The following is a 17,020-nucleotide window of genomic DNA, read 5'->3' on the forward strand; positions in this document are numbered from 1 at the left end:
ATACTGCCCCGCTTCAGTTGCCAATTAAAGGATGCACAGAGATGAAACAGTTTACCAGAATTCACAGTGGGTGTCAGAGTAAGGAACCACAAAATCCTTTCTGCTCTTGCTGCTGCTTGACAATCTATGAGAAAACTGTTGCAGTGCTCCAGTACTGTTTTTTGTGGTAGCTGAAGCAGAATTTCAAGTAATGTTTTTAAGACAAGTTCTTAATTTTTTTAAAAACAAAAATTTGCTTTCCTCTCTGCATCCCCTCATTCTGTACTGTGAATTCCTCCTCATTCTCTGCTACTTGTGTGTCTTCCTCAAACCAGTTCATTACCTTTTGTGCTTTATTCTGCCTCTAGGGCCCAACCCTGTTTTTCCTGGCCACCACACCTTCATACAAAAGAGCAGGAGGTTGGCTGGTGGTGCTGCAGGAGAGTGTGTGTGCGATCACCAAAGAGCAGCTGAAATGATGTCACTGAACACAGAGGGCTGTGAGGAGGATAGATTTGGTACAAACCCCAATGCTTCTTTCAGTCTTTTGAATTATTCACACCAAAGGCTGGCAAATCTTGAAATTCCTTAAGAGAAGTGACAAGCAGTAATGTAAAGCTGTGACAAAGAGAAACAAAGACTTAGCAGATTATTTTCTGGCAGATCTTTTGAGTGTATGACACAACTTGTTCTTACTGTCTTTGAGTTTGTCAACGTTTTTGCTCTCTAACCCACTTTGTGATCAGTGTGTGTCTACAGCAGATCAGCAGAATTGCTGAAACTTGGCTTGACGTTGTGCTCTGGACAATTGTTACTCTAAAGGAAAACGGAACAGTTATGCCTTCAAAGCAAAAGAAAATACAGGATTGTGAACAACAAAAGCAACCTTTTAAAGGGAAGATGACTGGAGATGTGTAGTGTTAGTTTTTAACAGAATAGTTAGTAGAGCTGCTGTGGAGTGGCTTTGGCTGTCAGCTTTTTTTTCCCCCCATGTTTTAGTGTGAATTTTGCATTGCAGTGGTCATTTTATGCAGAATGTGTAAAAATGTTTCCCAAGCCCACATGTGGGTGGATGATTTAGCTGTTATCTAAGAGAGCTTATAGGAATGAATAGAAGACCTGTACAGTAGACCTGTTCAGTGTGAAGCCACTCTAAACTCTCTATGACTTTGGAGAAGTGGTCCTGTTTTGGAGGACTGTAGTCTTAAGAAAAAGCCAGGAAGTTGGGCTTGAGAGAATTGTATGGCAGCTTGGACAAAGGCTTCCTCAGCGCTTTTATACTGTGCTATGCATGCCATGTGCTTCAGTCTTATTTAAAACCTATTTGCCACTGCAAACTAATTTTTATGGAGCTGACACACAAGCAAACTATTGCTGAAGAAGTATGTTTGCACTACTGAGAGTATTCTTGGCAATACCACTGAAGCTCATACAAGCATACAAACAATCAGAAAAACCCTCCGCTATATTGACTGATGTAGAGGAGGGGAAAATGCCGTCAGCAATAAGGCAGTCCATAGGAATTGTTAAAGAAATTGTTACAAAGTCTTGAATATATTTATTTAAAATCTCAAAATAGAACTATGTCCAATTGTAGTTTGCAGTTGTATGTAACTAGATATTTCAAAAGATACACTTGTATGCCCTTTCGTTTTTCCTTTGTTAGAGTTTAGAAAATTATTTGTACAATTTAAACAGGCTCTTCTTTCATGGAACATTACAATTCATCTGAGTTGGTGGCACAAAGCTCATTTTCATGTTTTTAATGTAGTTTGTAACAAGTTGGTTGCTTTTAATTGCACGTGGTTGGATACACTTGGTCTCTTGCCTGTGTCATATTTGATGGTAAATTGTTTTTGTGCCAATCACTTGTTTAAACTGAAACACAATTGCAGTCTTGTAAGAGGGAGGATTTGCCAGATTTGTGCTTTTATCAAACTGGAAATTAAGAATGCTGATAGAAATTTAGTGGGACTGAAGCACAGTCCCATGGACAGCAAGATGTCCCCAAGCACCAGTGAGGTCTTGCTGCCTGGTGAGGCACTGACTGCTGCTCTTACTGCTCTGGAACCGTCTCTTCCCGCAGTGGCAGAGCTTCCCGGTTCTCAGCCTCCAGTGACCACCTTGTGCTGTGCTTAGTTCAGCTCAGTGCTGTCTTTGGCTGCTCTGTCACAGGGCATGTGCTTTTGGTTCAGAGAACTAAACTGGAGGCATATTTAAAAGCAATACTTAGTGTACCAGAGGTGATTAAAAAAAATGTGCATGGTCTTTCCTTGTGGATGTGGAAAAAGTGGTACATTTAGAGAACAGCTGTTTCTGACAGTACCCCCTCCAGACTCAAGGTAAAATGAGGGTGGAGAGTGCTGGACTAACTTTGTAAGCATACATTTATGTACAGGCTTGAAATAATTTCCAAAGTGCAAAACATGCATTCTCTGTCATATTGACAATAGATATTAGCACTTCATTGATACCATACAGCCCATGTATACACGGAATGCAGAATTTAGTATTGGCAGTAGCTTTCCAAACATTATCAGAAAGAGACTGTTAATGTTGGATTTTCTGGCTACTGCCACCAACTCAGAAGCACAAATTCCTACAGAGGGTGGGTGTATATAATGTAAGGTTGTGTAGACACAATTGCCTGTCAAAGGTGTGTTACTGTCTGCTAATTCATCAACACAGCCAGAGTGTTTCAGTTGTTGCTTTGTCTTTGTGGAGTCTTGGTTTGTTTTTCGGTTGGTTGTTTTGGTTTATTTGGGGGGGCGCGGGGAAGAAGGCTATGGTTGCATTTTAACCCTTTGTTCTTTCCAGTTGTCAAAATTTTATCCTGAAACTTTTCACTTGCCTGCTTGAAATCCCACAATATGGACTGTTCTTGCAATGGTCTTTACCAGATGCTGTGAAGAATTTGCAGTGATCCCCTAACAATGTCTAATTTGTAATCGTGTCAGTCTGGCAAATGGATTTTAGATTTATGTAAACTTAAAAGAAGCAGTTCTTCAGTCACCTTTCCTGGAACTGTAGATTTATTGTTGATTTATTGAAGCAAATAAAGTATTTTTGGACACACTTTCTAGGGGCATAATAGACTCATTGTTTATCGGATTGACAAAAATGTGTACCCTGCTTTTAAGACTTCCCTCATAATAGAAAACCTAGAGATAGATGTATTATGCTTTATCAAAGACGTCTCTTTTAAGTCATCTACACATTCTCTCTAATAACTTGAAGAACAACTTTGTGAGAAAAAGCAGTATTATTTTAGCAGCAGCCATGAGCTTTTTTTTGTTAACTTAACGTGCAGAATGCCAGTGATAAAACTCATCATAACGCATCTAGGAAAGTAAAGAACTGTTACTTACACTTCTTTTACCGAAAGAGTAATTTTTCTAATGCAGTATTTAAATAAGTACTGCAAGAAAATGCATATCAGAAAGTCTCTGAACTCTGCATTTTTCAAAATTTGAATTTGGTACAATTCTGCGGTTTCCTAGCATAGGCTTTAGCTTTCCATTTTGTTGCTTATGTACTCTTAGTATAATTCTTTTTTCTTGCCCTCGAACAATTAATGTCACTAGGAGCACTGTTCTAACAAAACTTGTGTTGCATAAAAGCAAAAAGTAATATTCACCTGCCTTAAAACAAACAAAACCCCAGCTATCATACCAAAATAAATTTTCTAATTTTAGTATGAAATTTCACAAAAGGAATAGCAGTAATAAAATACAATTAAAATGGTGACATTAGATAGTAAAACTACATAAAGGTAAAGGTATAAAGCTACATTGTCTTAAAGAATTAGTGTCCTTCCTTAATCATAAAGTCATTGTTCAAATCCAACTAATAGGGCAGTTAACATGAGTAAGTTTGGAGGACAGATCTTAAACTGCTAGAAATGCATATGGTTGGTTTTAAATTTATGTTTGCATTCATAAAAGTTCTATCACTAACATTTAAAGGACTAAATAAACTGAACTAATGCAGCACGGTGACTTTGAATTGAAATTTTGCAACATGTAAAGCACTTGAGGAAACTTGCTGGTTTTGGCAGGGAAGTTTGACACTTCTGCATACCCTGTACTTATCCCTATAACTGTACATACGAAGTAGTCTGTGTGTTGCTTTAACCATAACTGATGATGACAAGAATGACTGGAAGAATTGGAAAGAAATTAGGCTATTAATTTATGATCAGTGGTAAGAGGAACCAGCTGATATCTGGTTTCCTTCAACAGCTAAGAGAATTGCATTTAATTATACAAGCAGTATTGTGCATGTAATACTTAGCAGAGTATTTGGAAACCTCAGTCTTTTGGACTTTTTGTAATTTGTAGTTCCCAACAGGGAAGATGATCGAGTTGTCTGCTGGGAGAATGAGTTCTTGATATGAAATATACAACTTGTGTATCAAAGTACTTCTCAGAAATAAATGCTTTTTTGCATATACTTACTGTCTTCTGTATTTAGAGTAACATTCACTTCTAAGTCATATGGTGCAACCTGTGCCTGTAAATGTGCTTGTGTCAAATCTGCAGCCTTGTGAAGTGGTAGTACTGTTTGTACAGATTTACAAGATATGGCAATTTGATGTCAGGACACTATCCCTTTAGTTAAACCAAGATCTATCCATTTTTACTGAAGATGTCAATCGTCAGATTTTTATTCCATGCTGAATTGGATGGTAGTGTTGAGTTATAGAGGGAATCGGACCTTTCTACTACAGAATGACAAATGAGTTTATTCATTCTATGTGTATTGTGACATACAAAAATGCAGCCATATAATGAAGCTCATCTGGTGTCTTATCACTAATTTTTTTGCTAGTTGCAAGCTTTGATCTTGTAGTTGCACAAATACAACTTTTTTTGTGTGTGTGAAGCAGAATAGTTTTCACTACTTGTAGAAGAACTACCTGTTTGATGATGTAAATTTAAATGTAACAGTGCGACAGCTTACAGTCAGTTTAGAACTGAGAGAACAAGTTTTGATCAAAAAAGTCATCTACACCAGAATCCCAGCCGGAGCTCTGGCCTTGCCGGCGCTGGCGGGGAGAGCGGCGTTACCTGGGCTGGCCGCGGGCTGGCGCAGCGCCCCGCCTGCTCTCTGGGGCAAGGACGTTCGGCCCGGTCCGGCAGCTGGGGCCGGCCCTTCGCCTTCCCCGGGCCGGTCGTGCGGCAGCCGCCACCCTCCGCAGCCGGCTGGTGGCACGCCCGCCCCGCTGCAGCGAGCCCGTGCCCGGTAAGAGGCTGTGAGGCCCCCTCTGCCCCGTCCTCGGCGGCTTCTCCTCCCGCTGGTTCGCCTCTGCCCGGCGCGGCCGGCGGAGGGGCCTTTGGCTCCGGCACACGAAACCTTCATCCCGCCAGGCCTGCCCGTAGCGGGGGTGTTGGGCACTCGCCGTTCTCCGTTCCCTGACCTTAAAATGTGGCTCCTGGGCGCTGTTTTCCCAGAGGAGGGCGCTTGGTGCCTCTGGCAGCTGCATGAGGGAGGAGGTCAGTCTCCCCCCTCCCAAAAGTTCCTCTCTTGCCCTGCCTGGAAGAGACTCCCCACCAGGGAAGGAGTTCATCCGTCTTACATCATCCTACATCCCTCTTCCATCTGGTTGCTTCACACTGTAGAGGAGGTAACACCAGCTCTGCTGGGCCCCCACCTTGCAGGACGGACCTGACCTCCAGGGCAGCCTCCTGTCTTGCTCGAACCCTGATGCTGTTGGAAGCCAGGCTCAGAAACTGGAAGTCACACAAAATACACATTTTACAAACTAAAATATTGGCAAACATCTTTTATGAAACTCTCCTAATTTGTGTTTTTTTGAACTTGTGTCATTGTCTAGTTTGGCCAACAGAGATGCACAGCTGTGGGGCTGGAACAGCAGGTTGTGTGTGAGAAAGCAAAGCTTCAGCTTTCTTGGACTTTATTTTCAGTGGACCTCAGGATAGGGGGATACCCAGTTTAGACCCCAGGATACTGGTGAAGTCATCATAGGAAACCCTAACTGACCAAGGCGGGAACATGATGATAAAGTTTCAGCAAGGAAACTAAGCTTAAGGAGTGAAATGTGTGTGTGACTTGGGTGTTGGAGACTAAGTCAGCTGAGGATTCTCTTTACCACGGATTGAATCATTGTGAGTCTTTATGAAAGAACAATCTATGTTGTCTCTTGTTGCCATGCTCTCTTTTTGTAGTAGCTATTTACAGCTATGCTGGGACCTGTTTTCTTCCTAGGTGACCTTTTAAGGGCTATGATCAAATCACATTCACATTTTCATATAGTGCAGCTGATTTATAGCATGACATTTGTTTTATAGAGGTGGTTGCAAAATGCTATAAAGACTGCAATACCATAACTGTTGTAACTTTCAACATGCATTAAGATGGGGTTTTTTTCCCTGTACAATCTGTAAAGTTATTTTGGTTTTTGGTTTTTTTCTATTACGGGGAATACTTAACTGGAAATTGGATAGTGAAAAATGTGACCTTTTGCACTGAGAATTCGTATCCCAAACCTGAAAAACGCAGGACAGTGAATTTTTAGAGTAATGAATAATAAAAATATAACAGTAATAGCAAGCTTCTGGCTGGAATGGATTACATTGATGGTCAATTATACATCATGAATTTCCATCTCAAGTTTAATAAACTAACTTTCATTAAATACAAGGTGGAGATTTTTTTACAATATAACCAGTTCTCCAGCATTTTTTAATGGACTTCCAGGTTCATAGCAAATATTTGATGTAGATCATTTACAGTTTAACTCTGCCCATAAGGTTAAAAACAGTTGTTTCCTTTTTTTTTTTTTTTTTATTTTTTAACTATGTGAAAACTGTTTCTGCCTTTCCTGGCTGAATAGTCTCAATGGCTTTTCATGTTCTTAACTTCTTGAGTGGTGCTCTCAGAACAAGGTCACTGGGTCCCAGCACTGTCCTGTGCTTGAAAACTCATATTTATTCCTTCTCTCCCTCTGGAAGAAGACTGATGCCCAAGTCTCTTCCACCTTTGCGTGCTTTGAGAAGAGGATAAAGATGATGTGTAGTCTTGGACTCTGATTCAATTACTTGCTTTGCATACTTCTGAAATTCACGCTCCTTACAAAGTGCAATAACCTCTTTCTGAGCATCGTAGTCCAATTCTGCTTGCTTTTCGTCCTGTTTTTTTGCCTGCTTTTCAGCCTGAGAGAGAAAAGGGAATAACTAAACTTAGTATTTCCTTCACAACCTAACTATCGCTTAAAACTTAGAGAGGGTAAAAGCTTACAGGAGATCTGTGGTGATGTTAGTTGGTACTTGTCAAATATCATCCCTCCCCATGTCTCTCCCCTGCCATACCCATCACAAAAAGGGTACATTAAATAGCTGAGTGAACATCAACATTAGCTGCAGCTTTTTGGAGACCTGCCCAGAAGATAGAAGAGGGCCACGGAAGCATAATACATAATGGCACAGGACAAAACGTGATCAGTCACTGCAAATCAGCCTTGACTTGGACCACTGCTCTGACAAGAGGCTGGTCCCCAACACTAACATGTGTGGAGCGTGCATGATTTGGAAACAAAACCAAACAAAACCAAAACCAAAACAGTCAACTCGCCCCACCAAAACATGCCAAGCTACTTCTCTCTTTCCCTCTCAGGCAGGAGCTAGTGCTGTTGGTTTAGATGCATGTGTCTTTCTGAAGGGGCTAAGAGGGTACAGCTCTTCTGTTTACCATTTGCTGGATCTGAATTTTCTGTACTTTCATGCTCGCATCACGTTGTCTTTGTTTCTTGGCTTTTTCTGTTTCCAGGTAGATGCGGCTCTTTTCCATTAAGGCATGAAGTTCCTTTTTACCTTCTGCTTTTTCCTCTCTCTCCTTTTCCGCTTTCATCTTAATCTATATTTTACAAAATACACAAAACAGTTAACCAAGGATCTAGACTGCTCTTTGGGCAAAAGCAGCCCTGTATCAGTGCTGTGATGAGCACGATCATTGTGGCTGCCCAGTGCCCAAGCGCAGTGTCTTCAGCAGCCCTGGCAGATGTGCACCCAACAGGGAAGTGGGAGAGGGGACCCCAGGAAAGATGTCAGCGGACCTGCTGAAGCATGCTGATGCCTAGCACCAGTGACACCAGCTGTGATCTGGGCCAGGCCCCTCAGCTGGAGTAAACAAGAATGAGAACAGCCTCAGCTTTCTTACCACAGTGGCTCTATATTCAGCAATAGATTCAATGGCTGCCTTTTCTTTTGCTTCTTTCTCTTTGCATTTTTTTTGGTATTCAGCTTCTTTTTTTGCAACATCTCTAGCAAAACGATCATCTTCTCTCTTTAGTGCCTCACTCATTTGTGCAGCTAGTTGGGTAAGAATTTTGGTCTGACGTTCCTGTGTTAGTCTGCAGAAGAACATGAGCTACCGTAACATACCAGTGTACAAACCTGGGTCTACCTGAAGCACTACTGCTACCAAACTCAGGAATCCTCCTTCTAGTCTTCTCTCCTCTTACCACACTTGGCTGGCCCAGCCACCCAGCTCCTTGATCTCCTTGTGTTCCTCCTGCTCTGTATTTTTTAAATTATCTGATTTAGCAAATAAATGTTCCCTGTGTTCTTGTAACACCAGCTTTCTTCTGCAATAATGATCTGGATCAGTTGGTGCGGAGTCTGTCTAGTATCTTACCATCAGGAGAGCAATGTTGGCAGCATTGGCCAGAAGCAAGAAGGGAGCCCTTAGATTGGCTCAGTGATATTTTCATGTTCTACCCTCGACATTAAATTGGTAAACTGTTTTCCTTTAATAACAACCCAGTGTAATTAATTAATATAGATGACTAGTTAAGAAGTAAAATTATTTTTCTTGATCTGTCTCAGAGAAGTATAGCTTATGCCAAAAAGTACTTTTGTCTAGGATTTTAATTGTCTTTAATTGTTGAGGGGGTGGAGGCTGGGCAGGCCATGTGGAAAATCACTGTTCCCAACACACTGGTGTAGAGCTTTGCACTTCCATGAGTCTTTGTGTAATAGTTTATTTTTTATTTTATTTATTTATTATTTTTATTTGTTTAATATTATTTTATTTTTTCTTTTTAGTTTATTTACCACTTATACTGTAGCTTTGTACCTACCTACGCATTTCAGCTTTTTTCTTTTTCACCATCTTGGCAATAGTTTCCTTTGCTTTAAAATGAGCTTTAATCCGGTCATTCTCTTCCATTTCTTTTTGTTCCTCTATTGCTTTGAGTATTTTCTGGTTACTTACATGCTCCTGTGTGGGCAAAATGGTCCTGATGTAACAGATGAAGTTTACAAAATCTGGGCCTGAGGGAGCAACTTAAAGAATCACTCCCTTTTCCCTCTCTCCGTGTTTCTTTCAGAGGAGAGAGAGAGAAGGGATTCTCAGTACTTTCGCTTACTTCTGCCTCCATGTTCCAGTATGCATAAAGAGGAGATAGATGTGCAGAAGGAAAAGGGGTATTGAGCATCGAACAGCTGCTTCTCCAGCCCGTTACACAAACACATTGCTCTGCAATGCCGTGAGCATCACCCCTTGCTCCCGTTGCCACACAGGGGAGAGGGGGGTGTTGACATGAGTGGGATGGTGCAACCCCCACCAACACATACACAGACCGTGCTGCTCCTGGCCCGCCTCATACAAAACTGTCCCAGGCTGAGAGCTTAATCCAAATCATAGCTGAAGAGGAGTTTTCTATAATTTTATGTTAAAAAAACCCATATTTTTTAGGCTGTATGAACTGTTCTGACACGTTTCTAGTTTGTGTTTAGCAAGATGCCTTCAAAGATTAAAAGGCAGCAGGTCTTGACTAAATTTCTAAACGATTCAAATCATAAATGGAAAGTAAAGTTAGAAATGTATTCCCTGTGCCTAACAAAGGAAAATGGGCTTAAAACAGCAGGTATGTGGAACTTAAATCCAGCTCTCAAGTCAAGGGGGATATTCCTTGATATCTACAGCAGGCTTTTGAATGATAGACTAGTCAAAGCATCAGGTGTCAATGTCCCTTCACACATGAGAAGGGATCTGCCTCCAAGACGCATTTCTCAAAAGCAGAGGAGACAGACATGGCCTGCAACTGGCAAGGTGGGCATGTGATTAAATGCTGCTGAAGCTGAAGTAGATGCATTTAGATATAGGAATGTTCTTGGTTCACCAGGCAGCCAAGGTGAAACAAGGATTTTGAACTCTGCTTTCCTGTTACTTACATGATGCAGCCTCTGGCGTTCAGCTTTTTCCTCCTGTTCCTTTTCCATTATTTTCTCAATTTCCAATTGGTACAACTGGTTTGATTTCTCTATTTGTTCTCTTTCTCTTTCGTCTTCTAGCTTGGCCAGATCTGCCTGATGTTTGTGCTCCTTTATTCTGAATTGAAAAAGGAGTTGGATAAACGAGCTAGGGACTGCTTGAAGTAATGAACAGATAGAGATTCTGCATAACCATAGGTACCTTGCGCTGAAGAATGTGATCCTTTGAATTGAAGGTGGTTACAGTATCAGAGGTGAAAAATAGCATCATTGTTTGTAATGGTAGCCCTCAGTCCTCTGACTAGAAAAGAGCTACATGGTTCACTCATAGATTGCAGTCTAGTGGTAACGAGCTTTATCTGGATGACCCCTTCGCACCACTGCATTCATAACCTTCTGGCCTACCTCTGCAGCATCCTCAGTGAACAACATTTCCCCAGTAAGTCCCACCATACTTATGCTGCTGCTTCTGGGCATGCAGGCAACAGCTTCATCTGGTAGTATGCTATATTAATTCTGCAAGGATTTATCTATTGGACATGAAATATGTGAGACCAGACTTTGAATAGTTCCTCTGCCTCTGGAAATTTGGTTCCTTCTATCAAACCACTGGGGACCTCTCTATAAGATTTCTGAAAAAGCTGAGAGAAAGAAGGGAGGGGGCAGTGATGTGTTCTTTTGATGTGTTCTCTGGAGTCTAGTTACGGACAAATAGAAAATCTGGTTTAACCTTTGCCTCTTCTGGAACCAAAATTTTCAGTAACTTGTGAACGGCAATTCAACTAAAACCTAGAGATGCCTGCCAAAGGCGATTTTACATGCAGACTGTTGGCAACTAAAAGACACTGCATATCACAGCATTTCCCTGTAATGCAATGTCTTTTGTGGCACTCTGGACTTTCAAAGTGTCGCATTTGTGAATCAGATTATTAGTAAGTTTATGTAAAAACCTGATGGAATGTATTTGTGAGAAGAGAGTTTAAGTAAATAATAAAGTCGGGTTACTTTTGTTTAATTATTACTTACTGTTCCATCAGATCTCTGCGTAGTGCCTGTTGATTCATATAACGCTGATTCATATAATGCCGATGTGCCTCTTCTTGCTCTCTGAGATTAGCTTCTTTACGTTCACGTTCCTTTTCTTCATCCTTCTTTTTTTTAACATCTGACTTTAACTTTTTAAATTCAACTTGAGCATCTCGTTCTTTTAGGACCTCTGCAAGTAGAAGGGCACTCTGCAAGAGAATATTTAAAGTAATTTGTGTGTTCATAAGTGTTTAAGGACATTCAGTACAATTTGAATTTTAAAAGTATAAGTTGTCAACAAACATGCAACCCTTTCACTCTTTGGTTCTGGTAGTATAGGTAGGTTTTTGCATGATCAATAGCCGCCTTCCGTTGTGCTGCTTGAAACTTTGCTTCTTCCAAATCAATTAACTTTCTTTCTTCCTCTTGTCTTTCTTCACGTAGTTGTTTGGCTTTAAGTTTCCGTTGCATCAGGCCCTACAGTGCAGATAAAATTAGGTATCACATTTAAAGCCCATGGATTAAAAACATATAACCCATTCTGAAAGTGATGTGCTCCATGTTTGGGTTGGGGGGCGGTTCTGGAGGGGGATGTTGTTGTTGTTTTTTCTGTTGTTGGTTGATCGGTTTGTTTTTTAAATTTTGCATTTTAGCTTTAATTCCAAAAACGTAAATGTTGATGTTAGGTGTTAAATGTATGTAAATGAAGTTTAGCTAAAACATATTTCAAAGCAAACGTTAAAGGGAGTACAGCTAGACATGTTACTGTGAGTGGTTTTTGCTTATATGAAAATTTGTTTAAAAATGTGTCTTGTACTTACCATAATGGTATTGGACCAATCTTTTACAGCAGCTTTGGAGCGTAAGCGCATTTCTTCCCGCTCTTTCTTCTCAGCGAGAATGCGTGCTGCTTCTCTAGATTTGCTACCAAGACTGTCCTGAATCCTTTCCCATTCTGCTTTTGGGAATACAATTACCTGACGAAGATCTACTTCCTTTGGAAGAAAACATTGAGCTAGAACATTATTTTCTTCCCAATGATGTGGTGCTGTGCAGAGGGAAGAAAAGATACTGAGGTTACTTGATATGAGAAAATCCTGTATTCAAACCTATATCAAGGATTTGAGTTCTTGCATCATGACAGTTATTCTTAGCTTGGTTACTCTCCCCGTGCCCCAGAGCTCAGGCAGGGTATGTGTATCTGTAGTCCAGCTATGTCCAGAGCCTGTATGTGGGCTGTGGCAATGACTGACTTCACTGTTTGTGTCCTCTGGTCTGTTTGTGTGTATGGACAGGTTTGGCTTGTGGTAACTAATGCTTCCCAGGCAGGACTTGGGCCTCATTCTGAGAACAGCAGGGCCCTGGGAGTATTCCCGAAAGGAAAGGGAGAGTATTGATAACGCCACAAACACTGCTTTTCTAGGTGATCAGTCGGTTTTGTGAAATGCCCCTCAAACTGTTACCAGTATTTTTGAAGCAATAGGCACTCTGTGCAGTGGTGTTCTGCTAGAAATTCTCCTGCTTTATCTGATTTGCAGCAGACTGTTGTGCCGTGTCTAAAATGTAAGGAGTCTTTCTCTCACAGTGATACTGGTGGCAAAGTCTGTTTTTCAGATGCAGCTGCAAATCTGTTTGCCTTGTGGTGGGGACCAGATCCCATCTCCCCCTTGTGCCCAAGGGGCAGGAGCTCGCTGCTTCAGATCAGTTCTCTCCAGGCGGTTCTGAAGGCCTGGCTGACTGCAGCTGCGGGGCAGGGTGCGGGTTTGGGGAAGAGTCATCCTGGACACGGAGACGAGGAGCACCCCTGGAGCTTGCCGGAGCCGTGTAGAGCCCGTGCGGCGCCGCCCGCCCCCCGGTACCCGCGGGAGAGCCCCACTCACGGGCGAGCTGCTGCCGCCTCCCGCGGGAGAGCCCGGGCCCCGCCGCCATGACCTCGGCCGCGCCGTCGGGGAACGCGTGCGGTTGCCAGGCAACCCGGCGGGGGTCACGTGATGACGTAGCCTCCAGGCACGTGGCGCACGGCGGGCGGGGCTCGGGCGGAGGGAGCCGGAAGCGGCGGGTGCGCAGGTGGGTCGGGGTCCCGCGGCCGCCGGCGGGTGGTGGGAACGGCCGCGCGCGGCCCTGCCGGCTCTGTCCGCTTCCCTCCCGGGCTTCCGGTCCGCTGCGGAGCCCCGTGCGGCGCGGCCGCTCCGCTTTACCCCGGCACGGCCGTTGTGCTGCTGGCTGGGGCGCTGGCCCGAGGGACGCCCGGGGCGGTGGAAGCGGCGGTGCTGGCGTTACCGTGTGAGAGGACTTGCCGCGTGTTGCTGCTACCAGGGGTTTCCGCAGCCGCAGGTACTGGCGTTGCAGGACCACAACAAGCACATTTTATTTTTCTTTCCCGATCCACAAACGGCAGCATTTCTGTTGGTTGGCTGCTTTGATTTGGTGCGACCCTATTAAAAAGACTGGCTCCATCTGTTCAGTAGTCGTTTCCTTTTGAAGTGTCTCTTAATGTGTTTGCTAGGAGAATCCCGGTTTGGTTGCATTGGCAAGTGATGATGGAGAAATTCAGAACCGCTGGTCAAGCCGATGGTGCGTGAGCACTGGAAGATTGACTCTATTAGCGTTTGTAACTACGCAGCATAAGTTTAGATACTTTCACGTTATCTATTTTAAACAGAAGTTTGGTACTGAACTAGAACTTTGACCTTTACAGACTTCAGCTTCAGCACAACTTCCCATAGCTGCGGTGGCCATAAATAGTTTACTTTGTTTTTGTTTAGATATTTGTCCTAATGCTTCAGTTTAATGCAGGATTTTCCTCTTCTGAGCACAAGATCAGGCTAGGAATTCAGTACATTTGTTTATATAAATAATTTTCTTTGTTTGTTTGTTTTGGAAACCATTTTCTGGCAGCCATGAAATTTCTGTTGGTTTTTGATTTTGACCATACAATCATAGATGAAAATAGTGATACCTGGATTGTGAAATGTGCCCCCGAGAATAAACTTCCTAGCGGATTAAGAAACTCCTACCGACCAGGACACTGGACAGAATATATGGGCAGAGTCTTTGTCTACTTGGGAGACAATGGCATCAGAGAAGATGAGATGGAAAGAACTATGACAACAATTCCTTTCACTGCGGGAATGGTAGATCTTCTGGGTTTTATTGGTGAGAACAAAGAGTTGTTTGACTGCATAATTGTTTCAGATTCTAATACAGCGTTTATTGACTGGATTTTGAAAGCTGCTGACGTCCATAAGGTGTTTGATGAAGTGTTCACAAACCCTGCAGCATTCAGCAGTACTGGCTATCTTACTGTACAGAACTTCCATGCTCACCATTGTGCACAGTGCCCTAAAAACCTGTGCAAAAGGAAAGTTTTAAAAGAATTTCTGGATAAACAGTTGGAACGAGGAGTAATTTATACACAAATTGTATATATTGGTGATGGTGGGAATGACTTATGTCCAGTAATGTTTTTGAAGAAGGATGATATTGCTATGCCTAGGCAGGGGTACACCTTGGAGAAAAAGATTTCTCAACTGGCCCAAGACCTCAGTCCTGTAGAGTGTTCTGTTCTGGTTTGGTCATCTGGTATTGACATTATGTCTTATCTGAAGCTGCTTATGAAGGAATAATGCAAATGGTAAAAGGAAGCTAATATGGTTGTATTTTATCTTCCATGGAGAGAAAAACTGCATGTGCATAAAAGCACAAAATTATAAAAATGGGCTGTTATCTGAACTTATGTTTTCTAAACACAATCTAAAAGTGTTTATGTTCAATCTTGACAGCAGTGGGAAACTGGCTTTCTAACATAGTACACATTCCACCATAAGTGGAGAAAGGGAGTTGCAAGAGGAATGACTCTTGGTCTTCCTTCCCTCCCCCAAAGCCTTTACCAACTGCATAACTGACCTTTGCTGTTCATGTGCTTAGGGGAAGGAGCTGGATTAGCGGACAAAATAACGAAATTCTTTACTTATAAAACATTAGGTGCCAAGAGCATTGTTCTGGAACTGTTGGCTTTTATATTTATTTGATCAGGATGAATGTTTAATTTTGTAAATTATTTGGTATGGTTGTGATCTTGTTTGATCTGAAGATGCATTTATATTTTCAAAATACTAAATATTTTACCAAACTAAATTACTTTTTAATAGTTTGTGTTATCTTGTATTGTAGAGACAATAAAAGTTGCTGACGAAAGCAACACACCTGATTTGTGTAATGTATTCTACTGGCCTGCGTGTCATCGGGCACCTGTCCTTGTAAGGGGGCTGGAGAGAGTGAACACAAGTGTAGGCGTCAGCCCCTGGATAACATCATCATGTATTGTGTCAGTCAGACCCCTTCTGTTCTGGAGAGCAGTAAGGACGTTGCTGTTCTGTTTAAAGAAAAGTTGCTCTCCCGTTCTGCTGACTGCCACCCTGACGGCATGCTGCTGCCACACTGCGCAGAGCTAACGCTGATTTGATCTTCCACGCTGACAGCTCCGAGTCACCCAGGTGCTTTTTTCTTGCTGAGGTTTTGCTGCAGTGCACAGGCCCACAGAACAGTGCATGTGTATAAGTGTTTACAGTGACTTTACCTGTTCACTCTCGTCCACGTCTATAATCTTCTCTTACGGGCTGGAAGGGAACTTCTATGTCCATTCTAACTTTTTAACAGAATTGTTCTGTCTTCAAGTAGTTTAAGGAATTGTTTGTGAACATAGAGTCTTTACCACTTGCAATGAGATGAGCCCCAAGAGTTGGGCTATGCATATAAAGATATTAAAAATAAGTCTAAAAGTTAAATAATGTATTTTCATGCCAGATGTCGTCCTTCTTATAGTCCCACAAAAGGTCTAAAATGATGATGTAGTCTGCTGTTGAACTGATGTCTGTTTTAGCTTAAGTGCCTTAAGAACTGAGAAATTAGTCCAACTTTTGCAGCACTTGGGTTGCAGATGCCTGATATGTAGCTCAGCAGCCTGTGATTGCTGTAGCTGTCTTCCTCTGTTTTCTGTGCAGCATTGTTCTCAGTTTCTTACTGCCATTTGATGTTGTCACTACCTTCTTAGTTGCAGATTTTTAGGAGTGGTCTTGCCTGTTTTCAGACTGATACTGTCAATAAATTAAGATTTCCTTTGAATACTTCCTTGTAAATGGTCATGGTTTTAGCCCTTCAGCTACTTTAACAAGTTGTGGAAGGTTTTTTTGAACAGTCTGTTGTGTAAGATGTCCAGATTAATATACCTGAGTTCTCAGGAGCATTGCTTTGATGATGGATATTTGATGGGTGCCTGAGATGTTTGTACTGGAGAACTTACCCAGTTGTCTTGTGCAGGGGCACAAAAACACCATCTGAAAAACTGGTGGGTCTCAAATTGTAGCAGGTTTAACTTATCTGGTTTCCAAGTCATACAGAAGAATGGCAATGGCTGTTGCACAGTACAATTTTGTATAGTTATTTTTTATTATTATTATTATTATTATTATTATTATTAAATTTTGTATCTCCATTATTCTGTATGTGCTGCTGAATATTCCAGATGCTGTCCTGGTGTCTTCCTGCTTTTCAGAACTTAGTTGTGAGACAATTTGCTTTCAGTTTGTCTACAGATCTCAGTTACTGCTTACTTAAAAACAAACGAAAAGCTAGTATATAAATAATTATATGTTTTTCTTCCACTTATATTAACTATTGTTCTACCTGTATTTTCCTGTGAGAATGAGAAATTCATCTTCATGCTCAAGTAGGGGTGCTTTTTGTGGGTTTGATGAAAACACTGAAGCAAGAGTTGAGAG

At 41.9% G+C, this 17,020-nt stretch overlaps 2 protein-coding genes across 2 annotated transcripts; one reads left to right on the top strand and one right to left on the bottom strand.

Moving 5' to 3' along the window:
* Positions 1-5,115: 5,115 nt before the first annotated feature.
* Positions 5,116-16,325, top strand: PHOSPHO2 (phosphatase, orphan 2). Its single transcript, XM_071811048.1, has 3 exons — positions 5,116-5,472; positions 5,583-5,713; positions 14,139-16,325. Exons 1-3 carry the CDS (start codon positions 5,405-5,407, stop codon positions 14,864-14,866), a joined length of 927 nt encoding a protein of 308 aa, XP_071667149.1. The 5' UTR covers positions 5,116-5,404; the 3' UTR covers positions 14,867-16,325.
* CFAP210 (cilia and flagella associated protein 210) lies at positions 6,624-13,196 on the bottom strand. Its single transcript, XM_065841355.2, has 9 exons — positions 13,121-13,196; positions 12,062-12,288; positions 11,544-11,717; positions 11,241-11,449; positions 10,176-10,332; positions 9,080-9,219; positions 8,158-8,350; positions 7,690-7,854; positions 6,624-7,154 (listed from the first exon to the last, which is right to left on the bottom strand). Exons 1-9 carry the CDS (start codon positions 13,167-13,169, stop codon positions 6,930-6,932), a joined length of 1,539 nt encoding a protein of 512 aa, XP_065697427.1. The 5' UTR covers positions 13,170-13,196; the 3' UTR covers positions 6,624-6,929.
* Positions 16,326-17,020: the final 695 nt, after the last annotated feature.

The sequence above is a fragment of the Patagioenas fasciata genome, chromosome 7 (assembly GCF_037038585.1).
Source record: "Patagioenas fasciata isolate bPatFas1 chromosome 7, bPatFas1.hap1, whole genome shotgun sequence".
NCBI classification, from domain to species: domain Eukaryota; kingdom Metazoa; phylum Chordata; class Aves; order Columbiformes; family Columbidae; genus Patagioenas; species Patagioenas fasciata.

What these genes read in the sequence shown, in the direction of transcription:
- PHOSPHO2 (XM_071811048.1), top strand. Translation starts at nt 5,405, where the DNA reads ATGTGGCTCCTGGGCGCTGTTTTCCCAGAGGAGGGCGCTTGGTGCCTC. An exon ending in TGGCAGCTGCATGAGGGAGG is followed by an intron (nt 5,473 to 5,582) that starts AGGTCAGTCTCC and finishes CCTCTTCCATCT; the next exon opens with GGTTGCTTCACACTGTAGAG. An exon ending in GGAAGCCAGGCTCAGAAACT is followed by an intron (nt 5,714 to 14,138) that starts GGAAGTCACACA and finishes ATTTTCTGGCAG; the next exon opens with CCATGAAATTTCTGTTGGTT.
- CFAP210 (XM_065841355.2), bottom strand. Translation starts at nt 13,169, where the DNA reads ATGGCGGCGGGGCCCGGGCTCTCCCGCGGGAGGCGGCAGCAGCTCGCC. An exon ending in GAGGCGGCAGCAGCTCGCCC is followed by an intron (nt 12,289 to 13,120) that starts GTGAGTGGGGCT and finishes CCCTCTGCACAG; the next exon opens with CACCACATCATTGGGAAGAA. An exon ending in AACGCCAGAGGCTGCATCAT is followed by an intron (nt 9,220 to 10,175) that starts GTAAGTAACAGG and finishes TTGCCCACACAG; the next exon opens with GAGCATGTAAGTAACCAGAA.